The 18,626-nt window shown below is 31.9% G+C and overlaps 1 protein-coding gene across 1 annotated transcript in view; it reads left to right on the top strand.

Moving 5' to 3' along the window:
• Window positions 1-18,626, top strand: part of Sema3a (semaphorin 3A) — a 189,859-nt gene that overhangs the window by 152,812 nt on the left and 18,421 nt on the right. The window contains exons 11-13 of the mRNA XM_076862561.1: window positions 3,157-3,376; window positions 6,320-6,411; window positions 14,972-15,013. Of these exons, the coding sequence (XP_076718676.1) occupies window positions 3,157-3,376; window positions 6,320-6,411; window positions 14,972-15,013 (354 nt within the window). The remainder of the gene's footprint in view (window positions 1-3,156; window positions 3,377-6,319; window positions 6,412-14,971; window positions 15,014-18,626) is intronic.

Raw genomic sequence — 18,626 nt, 5'->3', positions numbered from 1 at the left:
GGTTAAAGCTAATAGGATATATTTGATCTTAAATGTCAGATTGTAGGGAAGATTCGGCTTGTATATTATATTGGAGAAAAAGTATTATAACAAATATTATAATTTCATGAGACTGGACAAAGTAGGTAAAGAAGATATTTAAAAGAAAATACATCAAAAAAGAGCAGGGCTAAATATCCAATTGTCTACCTCTCCCTTTCACTTCATAATTGTGGGCACACCAGGTCTAAAAGGAAAATTGGATAGAACCCAAAATAAAACCAGCTTTCAATATTCAATTGAAAGTGGAGACTGGACAAGTAAAGAAACATATCAATAAGATGAAAAACAGTGAAGGTGACTTAAATATGATGTCAGAGGTAAAGAATAGCTGGATAGAACCATTCATGAGTGTAACTTTTTCTAATATTAGTGAATTTTTTGGTTTTTGGTACCACGGAGTGAACTCAGGGGCACTAAGCCACCAAGCCACATTGCCAGCCCCTTTTTGTCTTTTGTTTAGAGACAGGGTCTCACTAAATTGCTTAGAGCCTCACTAAATTTCTGAGGTTGGCTTTGAACTTGTAATCCTCCTGCCTCAGCCTCCCAAGCTGCTGGGATTATAGGCATGCACCACTGCACCCGGCATGCTGATAAATCTTTGAGGAAATACTTTCATATAATGAAAAAAACATGCATTTGAAGTTTAGACTTTAGTTTTACTGCCATGCTTTAATATTCTATTGAATTCAAGTAAATTATGTTTTTTAAAATTATTTTATTAAATGTAGCAAACTTTTAATATTCTATGTTCTCTGTGTTGATAAATTATTTGTGAGACAATAAAAAATTTACATTTTACAAATATTCTAGCTGATGAATCTTGAAGCATTCTAAAATAGAATTTCAGAATAAATAGCTAAGATGGAATATCTATTGATTATAGAAAATCAAATAGGGTTTACAAAAAACAAACTATTTACTCTGTATCTTAATGATATATTTTTTATTTGTTAGTGATAGTTTATATTTCTATGGCTAAGAGTGTCTTTTAAACACAAATCAACTCTTCCCAGATTCACTGCAATTAATTTGATGGCACTTCTTAATTTTTTTTTTTTTTTTTTTTTGTACTGGGGATTGAACCTAGGGGTGCTTAACCTCTGAGCTACATTCTCATGACTTTTTTTCTTTTTTTATAATTTATTTGGAGACTCACTACTAGTTTCTGAGGCTGGTTTTGAACTCACCATCCTTCTGCCTCAGCCTCCCAAGCCACTGGGATGATGACACTCCTGAGTTAGATACTATGCTACTATTATGAGCAACAAAGATGAACTTAGTTTTCTATCTGAATATGTGTACAATATATTTGGGATTAATAAAAATAGGAATTAGAAAAAAAGGTGGAAATTATTGTATTCTGAACCCTAGTCATAGCATAACTCCTGTGTCTGTATATAGATATGGACCTCAATAGCCAGTGTTTTCTCCCATGTCACAGATGAAAACTACAAAGCAAGAGATGTTAAGTAATGGAACCAGTATTCAATCTAGGCAGCTTAGTTCTCTCCTACTATTCATAGGTAGTTGTTATAAATCTAAGTGTTAGAGACAGGAGGCAGGAAGCATTGCCTGATCTAGGAACTAGAGGTGACATCTAGCTCTGTGAATGAAGTTCACCTGATAAGTGTATCCCAAAAGGTGCTGGCTGAGTACATATCATTCTATCAATGCTACTGAGACAAAATATTAAATGACTTTAATATGTCAGTACCACAGCATTTCCTTTCATCTTTAACAAATTTATAAACTAAATTGTATATGATAATTAAGACAGTAAGACAAAAGAATAAGGCAAATCATAAAGAGATACTAAAATAAATAAACCCCTTGCATTAACTTTAAATCACACATTTCTACACTTTTTGCAAAATTTTACATGGTAGTAAAGCACACAAATAATTTTCAATGTCTTATTTTTTACTGTTTCTTCCAGGTTTTTAATATATATTTGATATTTCTATAACATTAATTAAATAATTTTATAATTTGCTTAAAAAACAAAGAGTAAATTCTTAAATCCATCATTATACTATTTATGTCTGTATACATGCATATATATACTTAAATATACATATATGTATCTTCTCATTTTAAGATAGATTTATTTTATTTCTCATGAATTATTAATGGTTTCTTCAAGGTAATAGCAAAAACAATTGATTTCTCCTACTAGGCTTCTTGGAAGATCAGGATTGTCTCTTAATTATATTTCATCTCCCAAGCTTTTACATTAAAGGGCAGAAATTATTGAAACTAAGACAAGAAGTATGAGACTGGAGATACTGTACTCTAGGAACACTTGTGCTACATAAGTAAATGCAATGAAAAGAGACATAGTAAAATCTTCATTTTTCTCATTTGATTTATTGCCTTATGTACAGTTTTTCTAGCCGGAGGTGGCAGTATGCCAGTGCACAATGATGCTTCCTTTATGACTTCTGGTCATGATGTCATTCTGAGTGGTCAGTTTTCTGCCATGCCAGTTGCTAAGCACTTTGAATAATACTTCTCCTATTTTTAGAAAATTATACTTATTAAAGTCATAGATGATAGTTTTTTTAGGGTTATGTTATAAATAAAGCAATAAAGAATTATTTATATTGCCTTTTAGTTTGAAAAGAAATTATCCTTAGAATGATAATATAGTAAAAAAATTAAATGTATCCAAGAAAATCATTAACTTTCTCTAATCATAGCATTAATTTCATTAGTTGTTGCAGATTTTATTCACTATATCAAATATCCATCATATAAATAAAGCATGTGATGGCACAAATAATAGAGTTATCATATACCTCCTGTACACTGAATTCATCAGATGGATTTGAAGTATTTGGTAAAGAGTAATAGCATAACTCCTATTGAGAAAACTATATTTAGAAAATATATACTGCTTTCAAATTAGCATATTGCATATATCAATTTAAGTAGTTGATAATTGGTAACAACTAATTATTACTCATTTAGTTTATTAGTGTAAAAAAATAAGTAACTGACTTTGAACAATTTTCATAAGTTTAGAGTCCCAGACCGTTAAGGCAATATGTGTTATAATTTATAATCTTATTTGTCAGATTTTAATCAAAAATATTTTTCTCTTTATCCTGATAGTGTCCCAGTAAAACATTTGGTGGGTTTGACTCTACAAAAGACCTTCCTGATGATGTTATAACCTTTGCAAGAAGCCATCCAGCCATGTACAATCCAGTGTTCCCTATTAATAACCGTCCAATAATGATCAAGACAGATGTAAATTACCAGTTTACACAAATTGTAGTAGATCGAGTGGATGCAGAAGATGGCCAGTATGATGTCATGTTTATTGGAACAGGTAAAATTTTTTCACTTTAGCTATACAATTTCTTCTAAAACGATGTATTTAACTGGTTAAATATATAAAGAACTGAAGGCAGATTTATTGTCACTTTTAAGGTATAGTTCACCTCTAGTAAATGAATAAATCCTCAAGTATTCTACCATTACAAAGATATTATCTTTTAAAATAAGTTGAGACATATTAATTTAAAAGAGATTTCCTTCTCAAAGAAAAGTTGATAAATGTAAAGCTAATGATTAGGTAAATAATCAATGTTCATAATTGACTCATAACTCATTTCTGGTTAGTAGCTTTTTAGAACAAAGATAGATTTTCCAAACCATGCCTGAAATTCCCAGGACATCCAGTAATGGTTCCAGAATATAATAATACAAGATTAACTGAGCTTTAAAATTACCATACAGTGAAAAGCTTCCAGCAAATAAATGCTAAACTTTATTCATTGTTTCTGCTATATAATGAGAAGAAAAAAAGAAAGAGGACTTCATAAGAAAACCCCAAAATTGATCCAGAACATCATCAAATATCTTACTATAGAAACTTACCAACAGCTTTTTACTAATTTCATTATTAGAGACAAAAAGTTTGCAGATATATTTTCAGAATTAATCCCATTATTGTTATGACATTATTTTATTTTCCACTATGCTTTTTATTAGTAATACTATTTTGAAAGTACCAGTTACAAATCTGAAACTTGCTACTTAGGATCAGATTCCAAGGTAATAAATTTGTAGTCTCCATTAATGTTGTTAACTGACATAAATCAATGGAAAACAGAGTGAGTGGTCCACTGAAACCTGTATAATAACATTTATTTTCCCTTGGTGAGAAATAGGGGGAAAAATCACATTAACTACTCCTGCAGAATGGCAACTGTGCAATAATTGCTTTAAAGACTTAAAGTTTTATATGGAAATTATGAAATGCTGTGCTATAAGGGGTATCAAGGTCAGGTCCTGAGCAATATGTTAAAGTCTACTTTTATGGGTAAAATAGTTTCTCTATCTAATAAAAAGAATTCCAATTAGATCCAGGCTTCCAAAAGAGTCAATGAATTGTCCGTATCAATTTCAGATTGTAAAAATCTTTAGAAAGCATAAGGTAATGGGATTTTTTCAGTAAATATTAGTTTATCATTTAATGTCAAATTATAATTGAATCTCTCTGCAAAATAATTAAATCGACTCAATAATGTCACACTTGCCTTCTTCTTCACCTCTGGCTTAAACTTTTGGGAAGTCTCTCACTCATTTTCAAAACAAGGAAGCTTCTGGGCATTTGACTAAAGAAAACCCAGTTGTAGGCTTTTAATTCCTCTTGGACACAAACTGTCTTTAAGGCACCAATTTAATGAGAATGTTGAATGTCTGCTGATGTGGATGGTTATAGGTCAGTATAGTCCAGGGTCATCTGTCAGCAAAGTAAATTGATTACAGTAATTGTATCTTTTAACTAAGTTGCACATCATCGTGTATTGATCCTTGTTGAGTAATCTGATTCAATTTGTGTGAAATTGTTTGAAATACTGCTCGGTAAAACTTGATCTGGATCACAGATAAAGTTGTATTTGGGTACTGGGGACCTGATCAGAGGCAGTGAGTAGATTAACCTGATTTCCCTTTAATCTTCAGTTTATGAGTCGTCCAAGGTCCTATAAACATAGAAGGATCCTCTTTAAAGAGGACTTTTTTTTTTTTTTTAACTTTGTGGGGGATAAGCTAGCAGCCTTTCTTAATCATATATAATGCATCCTGTTGGTCCTCTGAAAATGGTTATTAACAGCATAAATACATTTAATTGTTTTTCTGGTATAACATATTTTTATTGGTCATGTTTTCTTCACATATAGTCATTTAAACTTGATTAAAATGGACCAAGTAAAGCTAAAAAGAATCAATCAAGTTTAGTCACAATTGAAATGTCCAAGAGTTGATTTTTTTAAGTTTAGGATGACACTGTTGTAGATTTTATCAAGGAATAGGAACATAACCATACGTTGGAAAATCAATATCATCCTTAAACCAATTTCAAGTAAAAGTGCTGGCACTTATCATTTAAACAACTTTTCTCTTTTGATAATGAAATAAAATAAATAAGGTATGAAGTATCTACAAAATATATACAATATAATTGCTTTTATTATTTATACTTCTGAATTTTAATTTTCTTTAAAGTTCTAAAATGGATTAACTAATGTGTGCATTGTTGGAAAACTACTGTAATAAGACATTTATTTTTAAATGTTTTTTTATTAGTGCATTACAGTTATGCACAATATTAGGATTCATTTTGACATAATCATACATGTCTAAGGGTTTATTTTGAGAATTTGTTGCTGCCATTCATAACTTCATGATCACTGGTCACTCTTCAAGGGCCTCTGAGTACTGACAGTTCTCAGGTAACAGGAAGAACAGGCAGGACTCTGAGGATATCACTACCTCTGTTGCTTGTCAGTATTCCTTACATCTTATATCTTCCTTCAGTCTTCATAGTAGTACCCACATTTCATAATAAATGTGGAAAAACCTGTCCTGTCAAACTGGTAAAAAATTGTTTTTATTTTTTGAGACTCCTGACAATGTGATTGTTTTTAAAAAATAAACTGAATTAATCCAACTGAATCCATTTCTGTAGTGATTTAATACATTTTTTAAAATCATGCAGTTCTGGGAAAAAACCTGCTTCATAGATTAATATACTTCTAAAAAACCTCAATTTTTAAATATTCCAAAGCTATCTTTATGGTTTTTAGTCTGAAATTTCATGATATACATTTGAATGTGTAATTTGCTAATGTTTCCCAAAAAATTAAAAGGGAGACTATGGTCAATTTTTTTTTTTTTTTTCGAGAAGTTCTGATTGTCTCCATTAGTACTGAACTCTGCTCAAGTCTATTTAAATTATGATCTACTCCCTTCTTTTCTTTCTAAGATGTTGGGACCGTTCTTAAAGTAGTCTCAATTCCTAAGGAGACTTGGCATGATTTAGAAGAAGTTCTGCTGGAAGAAATGACAGTTTTTCGGGTGAGTGCTGCTTAATTTCAAGTGTCAACAAGTTCAGTTGTACTTCTTTCCCTCAGGAGAGCTGCACACTGAACTTGGTAAGGACAACTAGTCTAGCATACTCTTCTAATTAGCTTGTCAATTAGAAAGCCAGACACTAGTCAAAATAAACCTTGAAACTTTCAGGGCTAGTTAAATCTAAAGAGGTAAAGAAATATATTCTTGGCTCATATTTTGTTTTCTCAATGATAAAATATATGATTTACATTTTATATTATTTATATAAGTTACCTCAATGAATAAACTCCTCCCCTTCTTAAAGTCTCTTCTTTCACACTTTGTGCTATAACAGTGATGATATGCAACTTGCGTGAATACTAGGAGAAATACATTCAAGATGACAGAGTCATGAAGTCATTTTAATCACTTTTAGCTTATTCATGAATTGTTTTATCAGATTTTTAAAAGAAATTTGTTAACTAAAGGAAGTTTGATATTTTTATATCACTAGCAACAAATTTGTTATAAATTTCTAGTCTACATACTTATGAAATGTATAGATATTTGTCTCTGTTCTGATCATAGAAGTCCAGGTAATTTTGCATAGGGTTGGGAAAATTAGAGTTGAAGCACAGGACATGGGGTGAGGGAAAGAGAAAAACCAAGGTAGTACAGTATATATGTTATATGTGCAGTTCTTTCTAGAAAGCTAGCTGATAGGAATAGTTTAAATCAAGTACACTTTGATAGATTTATTTATGACATATGAAAAGCAAATTCCTATACAAGATGATATTTCAGTTTTTTGATAAAAGAATAGAAGACACACATATTAAGATATTTATAATTGCAAAATAAACATGAACTGGAGGAAATTGGTGAACAGAAAAATGACAAAATATTGAACAATTCAAGTGATCTCTTTCATTTCCAGGTGGCACAGATGATTTATCTATAAAATAAAAGTGCTGGTTTAAAATTTCCATTTGACTCAATATTTGATGGAAAGCAAAGTATTCCCAACACTCTCTTAGCCTGTTATTTTGTTTTTTTACTAGTGTACTCACATCAACAGGCTTTTTTTTTATCATTCAGTAAGATTTTCAAAAGAGAATGAAGTAAAACATGGCAAGTGTTTTATATGTTAAATAAGTTAAATTATGATTAGCATTGAAACATATGCTTTGTAAATTGTGACATAAAAATTTTTCAGTACTAGACTAACAATGTTCTAGTGGGAAAAGTTTAGGCCTCTCCATCATATTACATGATGATTCTATTGGGAACACTAAAACAGTTCCACTGAGCTTTCCCATCAATAAACGAATGAGATCAACATGCACTACACCAGGAGATTAGAATGAGAGACAGCATATTTAAAGTACCAAGGACAGTTACAGCACTGTGGACAAAATGCTATTGTTAATATTATTTTATTGTTTTCATTGAGCTAAACTGAAAGTAAGTGACATTTCCAATAACCATTTCTACTAATCCATCTAACCTTCAAAATAAAAATAAAATCATCAAAATTTTGATTTTTAAAATCAAGTACTTTAACTTTTTATGTTAGGTATAAAGTGTTGACTTCTCATTTACCATATCAGATAAGTTACCTCAGTGAACAAAAACATTGATACTTTAGCCTACAAATTTTAAAAAATACAATTACCCAAATGGACTGTGTTTCCACTGCAGAATCCATTGAGATTTAGCACATTAAGAAGTAGATTTATAAACTGCCATTTTGTATTTATTGTTATTTCTCCAGAGCCTGAAATATATTCCCAATCAATGTTTATAAATGAATGAATGAAGCTGTATTGGTGCGAAAATGACATTTGAGAAATTTAAGATTTTAAGGACCTTAGACCATCCTTAAAGTGAGGTTCCAGAGTACAAGGAAGTTAAACTAAAAACAGAAACAAATTATTCTGGTAATCTGGTCCCATGTTATTCTCTGATCAAAAGAAACCTTAACCAATTTTATGTATTTGAAGGTTTATATTGCCACCACAGTTGCAAATTAAGGTATAGGAGACACTAAAATATATTAAGCATTTTAAAATTATTTCTGGAATCCTTTACTTGTATTAGTCAGTTATGTTCCTTTTCCGATTCCCCTTTAGTTGTTGTAAGTCCTTAAAATAGAGTTCATTTATCAATTCAACAGCAAATAAATATTTATTGGTATCCATCCTGATCCTACCATAATGCTAAACTGGGGGGTACAAAGATGAACTCTATTAATATGGTCCCTGAGCTCATGCAGTTTACAGGCTTTTAAGTTTTATAACTCTTCATTTCAATGCCTGACTTTTTAACTACATTGTATTTTGGAGAATTGTCTCAAGTAATGTCATGACATTTAAGAATACTATTCTTTATTCCTATTATTTATTATTTTCTGGGATTATATGAATCAAAGCATGCATAATTTTTCAATGATACTGTATTTTGGCTAATTTTTGTTTCTCATATCTCTAGGATTTTAAGTTTATATTACCTATATTATTTTGGATATTAATAAAATTTTCAACTTAAAAAGATTCTAATTTCAAGTGAACTGTTAAAATGACTAAACATAGATGAGATGTTCGAAGCCAATGATCTTGCAAATACAATTATTAAATAATTTATTATAATTTATTAGCATTTTCTTTTTTCCAGAGAAATCTACAATTATCTTTTTTTTAAAAAAAAAAAAAAGAGAGAAGAGAGAGAGAGTGAGAGAGAGAGAGAGAGAATTTTTTAATATTTATTTTTCAGTTTTTGATGGACACAACATCTTTATTTTTTTATTTTTATTTTTTTAATGTGGTGCTGAGGATCAAACCCAGGGCCCTGCGCATGCCCTGCGAGCGAGTTACCGCTTGAACCACATCCCCAGCCCTACAATCATCTTATATTTGTGATAACTGATAGATTATTTTTTTAGCAGATATCTTAAGAAAATTCTTGTTTGTCTCTAATAATTGAACATAAATAGGTAATAATGTACTACCATAGAAACAGTTGTTTAGCTGGGCTGGGGCTGTAGCTCAGCGGCAGAACGCTTGCTTAGCAAGCGTGAGGCACTGGGTTCAGCCCTTAGCACCACATAAAAATAAAACAAATAAAATAATGCCTTTCTGTCCACCTACAACTACAAAATATAAAAATTAAAAAAAAATTAAAAATAAAAATAAAGGAGTTGTTTAGCTGTCCACAATTTTTAAAAGTCTATTTGCAACTAGGAGCACGTCTCCTTCTATAGAAAATGTTCTAGTTTCTTCCACATTCTCTGCTATGCATGTTGTCATTATTATTACTTTGGCACTCAAGTAGACAAAACATATTTGGGCAGAGTTTAGAGAAATATTTACTTTCAACATTCTATTCTATCAGGCAAAGTTCATACATATATTGTGGTCTAGCAATTGGAATATTTCAATGTCAAACTTTGTTTAATTTTGCAGTGCAGGAAAAAAAAAACACAACACATTAAAGGGATAGCCATGCACAGTGAAACAAGCAGAGAAATATCACATTTTCTATGTTTCATTTGAGTCTTGTGTCATTCCATTTAAAATGAAATATAGTAAAAGAAGGTCGATGTGAGCATTATGATAGCCTGACAAGTTAAATAGACAAGATACAGAGTGAGGGTCATGTTTATGCCTGATACACTTGGATTTAAACACTCACACACACACACACACACACAAAAGCACATTTAATGTTAACCAACCAGTTAATTTTACCATATTACAGTTCCATGAGACCATGTTCATTATGTGTGCTTACTAGACTGAATAACCAAACCTCATACAAATTCTTGGAATAAAACCTGTACCGTACCCACTGCCATCTTGAGACTGGTTTTCACCCCAGCTAATCATAGAACATTCCAATGGTTTTTATTACATTCAAGATACTTTTATTCTGAGTGGAATCAAGTCCCATTCAGACTCTAGAAAGAAAAATAATCCTTGGTAATAAAAATTTCCATTTTAGAGTAAAAATTTTAACAGGTAATAAGAGGTGAAATAAAATTGACATTTGTATAGGAGTCAAGAAATTACTGATTCACAATTAAGTATTTCAAATGGAATTAATGTAGTAAGACACCACCAAATTCTAAATATGGTTTGCCATGATAAATCTGAATTTGGATCATATTAACTACTCATTCTGAAAAAGCCAGTTAAAGTTAGCCTCAATTTCCTCTCATAATGAATATTCTGATTACAAAAACTTTAAAAAAAATTTTTTTTAAATTAAGCTTAATAGTAAATATTAGCTATTGTGAACTAGTTATAGGTGTAAAATTCTTGAAATTGTCTTATCTGTACCTTATTTTTAAAAAATGTTCAGAAGACTCAAAAGCAAGACATACGATGATTTTTACTTATTTTTAAGCGTGGGATATTCTTTCTAATTCAGACCAAGAGAGTCTTATTTTTGAGACATCGAAGTGTCACATGGAATTGCAGAGCACACAGGACAATGGACTTTATTTATAGTCTTTTGACTGCAAAGGATTGCAAGGCGGTTACATCAATAACACATGCATTTTAAGCCCAATTTATGCAATATTCCATGAACAGCTGAGCAAACAAATGAAAGAGTTTAATTTTCATTCAAATGTAAAACATAATTGATGCTTTCCAAAACCTAGCCTATTAACTCATTCTAAAAGACCGTCCACGTGCTTAGCATCCAGTGAGCTATGTCAGAATCTCCTGGGATCAGCAGGTTGAAAAGCTTTGCAAGTGCAAAAGTTTAATGAGAATGAGATTAAAATATCTGGAAAAAATACGGTAAATTGTAGTCATAGAAAATCTTGAAATGATGCTAAGTTTTTAATTTCATTTTTACTTGAACACCAATTAAATTTGCAATTGAAACCAGTTTCATGAAAAAATGCTTATGAAGCTACATCTGTTTTAAATGGAAGTCATATTCACCAACAGCTATTTCTCAGAAAAAAAAATAGTTTATTTAAATGGATGTCATCTTAATGTATTGTCTATTAAAATTCAACCACAAGCAATATATAACACATATTTTTATTCCAAATTATAATTTATTTCCTGGTCTAAATAATAAATAATGTTCTATTAATTAAGGGATTCTAGGATCTTAATTTAAGAATGCTAAAACATAATATGGCATGAGTCTGGTGGGTGTTAGGGTTTGTTTCATGTTTTGCAATTTATATGTGAAATAATTCATTTTCATCTGCCTTATAGATGTTTGCCAATGAACATGAAACATAGGAATATTAATCAGCTTCATTTTTGCAAAGTATTTAGACATAGCTAACTTTCACTTCAGTTACACTACTGTTAATTTTTCTATGCCTAAGCATCATTTTCTTTGCACCTTGACTATAAAATTTCTTCCATGAAAACTTGCATGAAGTCAGTTGCTTATATAACCACAAAACTATTTTTCATGTGAAACTGTTGGAATAGAAGGAATTGCTATGCAAAGTTTTCCTAATTCTTCTAAATTTTCCATTTTGGTTCATTTATTCAAGTATGGTACAAACTTAAATAATATCTTCAGCTTCATCTTTTAAATCAGAGTATTTGTGATGAATTTTCTCATACTTTTGTGATGTGATGCTACTGATTGCTAAAAATCATATCTCCACATTGATAAAATTGGTAAGAATGATTGATAATTCCTAAGGAAAATTATTATATTTAATAATTACTGTTATTCATTTAAGTCATGAAAATGGAAGCTTAACAGTAATCTCTAAATTATTCTATTAAATTAATGAATATTGTAAATCATTTGTCTCATTTGCATCTTAGGCAGTTTATCCTAAATTTGTTCAGAAAATTTTGTTCTCAGTTCAGTCATCAAGTTTGATGTGGAGATTAGTAATTCTATAGTACATGGAGGTACTTAGCACCACTACATTTAATGTACTTGAAGAAAGAAGGTTAACATCCAAGGGAGAGTAGAAAGGAGTGGAAAACAGAGGGCAAACACTTTAGAGATAGTTGCAGGATGGGATGAAGACTGTGACAAGAGCTAACAGAAATAGCCAATGAAGAATCCTAAGGCATATTGGAATTTAGTAGAAGTAGTAGTTGAGAAGAATTATCAATAGTGCCCATCAAATAGAGAATTCCAATAATAACATTGCAGCCCGAAAGTGTTCCTTCAACAATACAGGGTTCATTGGTGATTTCTGCTTCTGAGGATAGTAGACTGCCTCTCCAGAGGAGGAACAGATTTAGAAGGTTGATAAGTGCATGACCGAAGTACAAGTAAAGACAGCAAGAATACACTACTTAGATTATTTTTAAAGAAACTCAAGCTAAGGTAGAAGAATCAAGGAAAGACATTTTATAAGATGGCTACCTTTATTTTATTTGCATCCAAATGATAAGAATATAGGGGAGTAAGTTGAAGAAATAAGTAGGAGAGAAAGGGGTAAATTGATAGAGAATCCATTCATTCATTCAACAAATATTTATTGAAAACTGTAAATATTAGGTATAATTTTAGGTTCTAGGGGTATGGTAGCTAATCAGCTAAAATCTCTGTCTCAAATTAACAAGTGATAGAAGATGGCTGCTGCCCTCCTCATGTCCTGTCAGTCTTAACTCTAATTCCTGCTGTGAGTCTTTCACTTTCTGCTGCAGAACTTTTCTGACAGAATGCCAAAATATGAGCAAGATTTATACTTGGGGACGTAGGAGATTTTGCACCTCTGCAAGGCTCCAATAAGTAATGAAATGAAAAATACTTTTCTTGGTACAAATCTCATTGGACAATTTTGTGAATCATCATCTACTACACTCAGATTTCCTCTCAATGGTAATTTCTACAACATACACTTTATTGACTTTTACATCTCCCTGTCAATCCCCAGCCCCACACTCTTGCTTTTACCTCAGACTTAGTTTTAGGATGGGATGAAATTGTGAGTTTTTCTAACCCACTCCAAAGCACAGTTCGCGGTAAGCTCAAGAAGGAGGAATTGAGGATCCAAAGGAAAATGCGCGCGCACACACACACACACACATGCATACATATATACAGATAGAGATAAGCATTAAGGAGAAAAGCAAGACAAGGAGGTAGTGGTGGTGGTGGTGGTGGTGGTGGTGTGTGTGTGTTAGAGACAGAGAGAGAGACAGAGACAGAGATGAAAGATTTGGTAAAATACCATTCATCAAATGCATTTATGAAGTCCTTTACATGTGTGAACTTATTAGTCTCTTCAAGAACCCTATGAGGAAAATACCACCATACTCATTTTTCAGAGGAGAAAACTGAATTACAAAGAATTTACATTTCGGGCCAACATCACACTTCTGGTCAGTCATGAGTCACAATTTGAGTCCATGCTGTTTGGTTTCAGTGTCCAACTCTGTATATTTTCTTCTGGGATTAGCTTCAGTTACCTCACACAATGAGGCCTTTTAAGATCATCCTTTCCAACTACATCTTTCTCATCAGTCCCTTTTGAAACCCAGAAGCATGTTCCTCTTCCCATTGTGTTAGTCCTTGAAGCAGATATGATAGAAGGTATGTTCAAGGAGAGTGAGTATAGAAATATAAGGTTATATGTTCAACCTGAACATACAACCTTTTGGTGCTACGAGCATCAAGGAACAGGATTTGTTTGTACAAGTCTATATACATTCATAATAAATTCCAGTTAAAACACTTACCAAGTGCATTGGTAATTGTTAGTTTCCCCGTTATTACTTATGTTGCTCTTTGTTAGCCTGTTGATAGGCATTAAGGAGATTATATTCTGTGACAAAGACCTGAAGTATAGGTCTTTGCACATTAAACAGACATTTTAATAATAATAAAGTCATGTCATTTCAACTGAGCTCTTGCAGTCCTTGACAGCTGGAACCCTGCCTGGTATTTATTGTTAGCTCTCATTGGTGCTGTTAGGAGCCAACCTAGCACATTCAGCCAAGCCATACTGTTCTCCAGTTGAACATAAAATTTTCACAGAAGACCATTGTCAGAAAGGGCCATTCTGAAGTGATGAATTAAGATAGAAGCAAGACCATTCTGTAATCATGTCTGAACACAGACCAAGACTTGAACATTATCTAAACCACAAAAATAACCAAATATCCCTCATTTTGCCTAACACAAGTAAACCAGTAATAGCTTTAGCCTTGTTCTGTTCTCTCCTTCAAAGTGACTTATGAATATACCTAACCATAGAATTACCCCCACTTTTAGACAGTGACCAAAGTCAAGCAAAGCCCTATTTTTTTAAAACCCTTCCCCAATCACCTAACACAAACCCATATAAAAAGTCCTTTCCATTTTCTTTCTTACTGCAAAGAGCAGTAAACCCAACTTGGTCAACTGCAGGTATGTTGCTCATGACCTTTGACTGAACTGAATGATATTGACATAATTTTACTGTCTATTCCACATATTTGACATTTACCTATGTAGTTTCTTTCATGGGTCTTATTTCCCAATTATATTGCTCTTTGTGAGAACCGAAGTTATGTCTTTGAAACCTTATGTATCCGTGCCTTTTGTTGATTAATGACTAACTTTTCTAATTGACCATTTTAAATTTTTTCTTCTTTAGGAACCAACTACTATTTCAGCAATGGAGCTTTCCACTAAGCAGGTAAGTCATAATGTATTACCATCAACATTATATTTTGTTAAGTTTGTATTTAAAATGTATAGATTTCTCTATTGTCCATCAAATTTTATAGATTGATTAACAATTTTATAAGGAGCCAAGAGCAAAGAAATACCATTCCTAAAAATAATCTAGTAGAATGAAAATTAAAGGTTGTTTTCATTGTCCTTATGTTTTTGACCAGTCTCATCTGTGTCTTAAAATGTATTTCCTGAATCATTATTGTTATAAATGTTGAAATACACCAATTCTTCTTTGTCATTAAAATATAATTTACATAATATTCAGTAATGATTCTCATTTTTATGAATATATATATATATATATATACACATTTAAAGAAATATGAGTAGATATTTCAGAACAATGTTTACAACTTAATTTTATTTTGAAAATGCAAACAAAATGTACTTTATAGGCTAACAAAATTAAGCACTGGCTATACATTTTTGGCAGATCTCTTCCTTTTTACAAGGATCATGTGCTCAAGAAAATAAAATGTGACTTTAAAAATTTGGCTAAATAGAAAAATTGTCACTACCAAATGACAAATTCTAAAACTGCATGAATTCAAAGGTTAAGGGCAGCATGTTAATAGTGTTTCCATTTATATCAAATGAATGCTCTGACAAGATACTTAAGAAAAGCAAAAGACTTCTAAATACTAAATGATATGAACAGCACGAGTATAGGTTTAACTTCTAATTATCTTTTCCTCATAAATGTTACCAGTGTTTAATTCAGTACATTAATGATAAATTTACAAAAGGTTTGCATACTAAGTTGAAATTAATTATTAAATAAGTAAGCAGAAAAAGCCAGAGTGAAATAAGAAGCCCCTTACTATAGTAAAAACATGCATGAAAATGTAAATTATGAGAATCACTTGGTTAATATGAAATGAATACATGGAATATGATTTGCTCCAATTCAGCACACAGTACTTAGCCCAACTCATTCTCTGTTCCCTCCCCTGATCTCTTTTCTCTAACAATAATTCTGCTATTTACTTACACTTATTTTTTAAAATTAATGTCTTGTGGAAATACATAATGGTGAGATTCATTGTTCTATATTCAAATATGTACCTAAAAATTAGCTCAGATTCATTCCACTCTTTCTCCCTTATCTTCTCCCTACTCCTTCCCTTGGCTAATCTTATTTCTAAGTCTTTTACAGGTCTTGTCTTGACCATGCTTTATCCCTTGAATAAAACACTGAATTACTGAGCCAATGAAATTCAGTGTATGTCCTTTCCACATAGACATATCAAAATAGATTGATAATCTCCAAGGTATTTAAAACAACCTGGAGTGCAGATATTATTGACCTGATACTGTTATCTCACACTTCATAAGTATGTGTTCACCTGTTCTTGTAATCTAAAAATTGTCATATGTTGGCAAGGAAATCCGGGGATTTCCAGGATGGAAGCTAGACTGGGATCCTCTTTCCTGTAATGATTTTTAAAACTATTTCTTTATGGCAGCGAATCCTAACTGCATTACCTCAACATCTAGCTTTGTAAAATACTCCTTTCTGTTTTAAATTTGTTAAAACTATCTAAAAGAGTGCAAACCAATGCAGTATTTTACCAACAAACCAAAAACTTCACAATTTAAAATATCATGAGAGAAGAAAGTGTCCCTGACATATTTTTTTCATTTCTGGAAGGAAGTTTGATTTCATTCAGCCCTGACTTGATTTCATGCATTCTTGCAGGCATTCTTAAAATAAGGCAGTTGTTTCAAGAGTGACAAGTAGTGTTATCACTAATTTTCTGGATAAACGGGCTCACGTCCTGTCTATGGCCCACAACTTGTTAAGGAGGATAGTGAAACGCCTGTGGAGATGTTAAATTGGGCAGAAAAAGCACATCAGTTTCCTTGCTAGTGACTGGATTGTGTTCAGTGAGGCCTGCAAGCCTCCCCTATATTTCATTTGGATAGCATAATTATGTTAGTAGATCATTAATAATCCTGAAGAATTATGACAAAATAAAAATGACAGTTGCATTTAACTTTTGGCATTTAATCACACTTTAGATTTTCAACACAATAACTTCAGTGGTCACACATACTAGGTGTAAATATACTACAATGTATTCTTCCGATACATTATTTCTGTTTTTCTTCTAAAGGGATATGACATTTAGATGTTTTATTTAGATAATTATTTTCCTACTCAAATGTCATACATTTATATGTATTTATTTTGCTTATGTTTCTTAAAAGTTATTGGATAAACACAGAGATCTTTTGATTATCTGACCAGTTTGGTTAGTAGAATTTTAAAATAGTCATGATCACAATATGTGAATTAGCTTGTCTGTATTCACTGTTGCCAACCACGATTCTGTTGGACTTTGCTACAACACTCTTAAGTAATTCCATTGTTTGTTTAAATATTCATTTATTTTTAAATCACATTTAAATTTCTTTGATTCCATTGACTCTAAATTCATTTTAAAAGGATAAGGAGGCTACTGGAAAAAGAAATAAAGGATAAAAGGGTAAAGATACAATTTGCCATTTTCTCCCAGGGATTTCACGATCATTTCTTAATTTGTCCTGGGTTTTAGTATCATTCAATATAATACTAAAATTGAATGTAAGAATAAAGTTGAATTATAGTACAAAGTTGAGCAGATAGTAATACATATGATATTTTTTATGTTTTCTGTTTAGTGGAATCAAATAGCAATAATTACCAGAATAAATGCTTCCACAGTTGTGTCAGCATTTCATAGTCAGCATTTCATCACTGTGGCAGAATACCTGAGAAAAGACACTAACAGGAGCAGATATTTATTTCCTCAGCTTCAGAGGTTTCGGCCCATAGTACCTGATTCCCATCACTGTGGTGACGCAGAGAGAGTGGGAACAGAGCTGTTCACCTCATGACAGCCAGGAAGTCCCCCCCCCACCCACAAACACACAGTGTAAGGGTCTTGGGGAGAAGGGACCAGGACCAAGATATACCCCTCCTGAGCATGACCCCAGTGACCTCCCCAACCAGGCCCCACCTCCTATAGTTTTTGCCGCTTCTAATAATGCTGTCAATTTATGAATCCATCAGAGGATTAAGCTGCTTATGAGGTCAGAGCCCTCTTGACCTAATCACCTTCCCAAAGCCCTCCCTCTGAACATGCTACATTGGGCACCCAACCTTCCAACATATGAGGCTTTGGGGGACATTCCAGATTCAACCATAACTATTGAATTGTATTACTTTTTCCCTCTTATTTTCCTTTCTTATCTCAAGATATAAGTATGTTGTTTAGATTTTAGCACTGAATTATTTTCTACATAAACATTCCTTATAACTTTACTGATTTCTTAAATTGTAATAGTACTTCACTCTGCATTCAATTTATCTGTTTATTTATATATATTGTCCATAAATGAAAGTCCTTGGAAATACAGTTTTAATTGTGTCCATTTATGACTATTAGATACTTTCTAATGTTAAAAGAGAACACCATTGTTCAAAGTGTGACTTTTCTGAATCTTATTGTTCATCTCCATACTGGAGAAATTAAGATAAAATTTTGAAGTCTTTCCCCTGTGATTTACTACATGTTTTAGCAATTAGA

This window comes from Callospermophilus lateralis, chromosome 1, assembly GCF_048772815.1.
Source record: "Callospermophilus lateralis isolate mCalLat2 chromosome 1, mCalLat2.hap1, whole genome shotgun sequence".
Taxonomy (NCBI): domain Eukaryota; kingdom Metazoa; phylum Chordata; class Mammalia; order Rodentia; family Sciuridae; genus Callospermophilus; species Callospermophilus lateralis.
The sequence above is the reverse complement of the archived record's forward strand: the minus strand, read 5'-3'. Positions and strand labels throughout refer to the sequence as shown.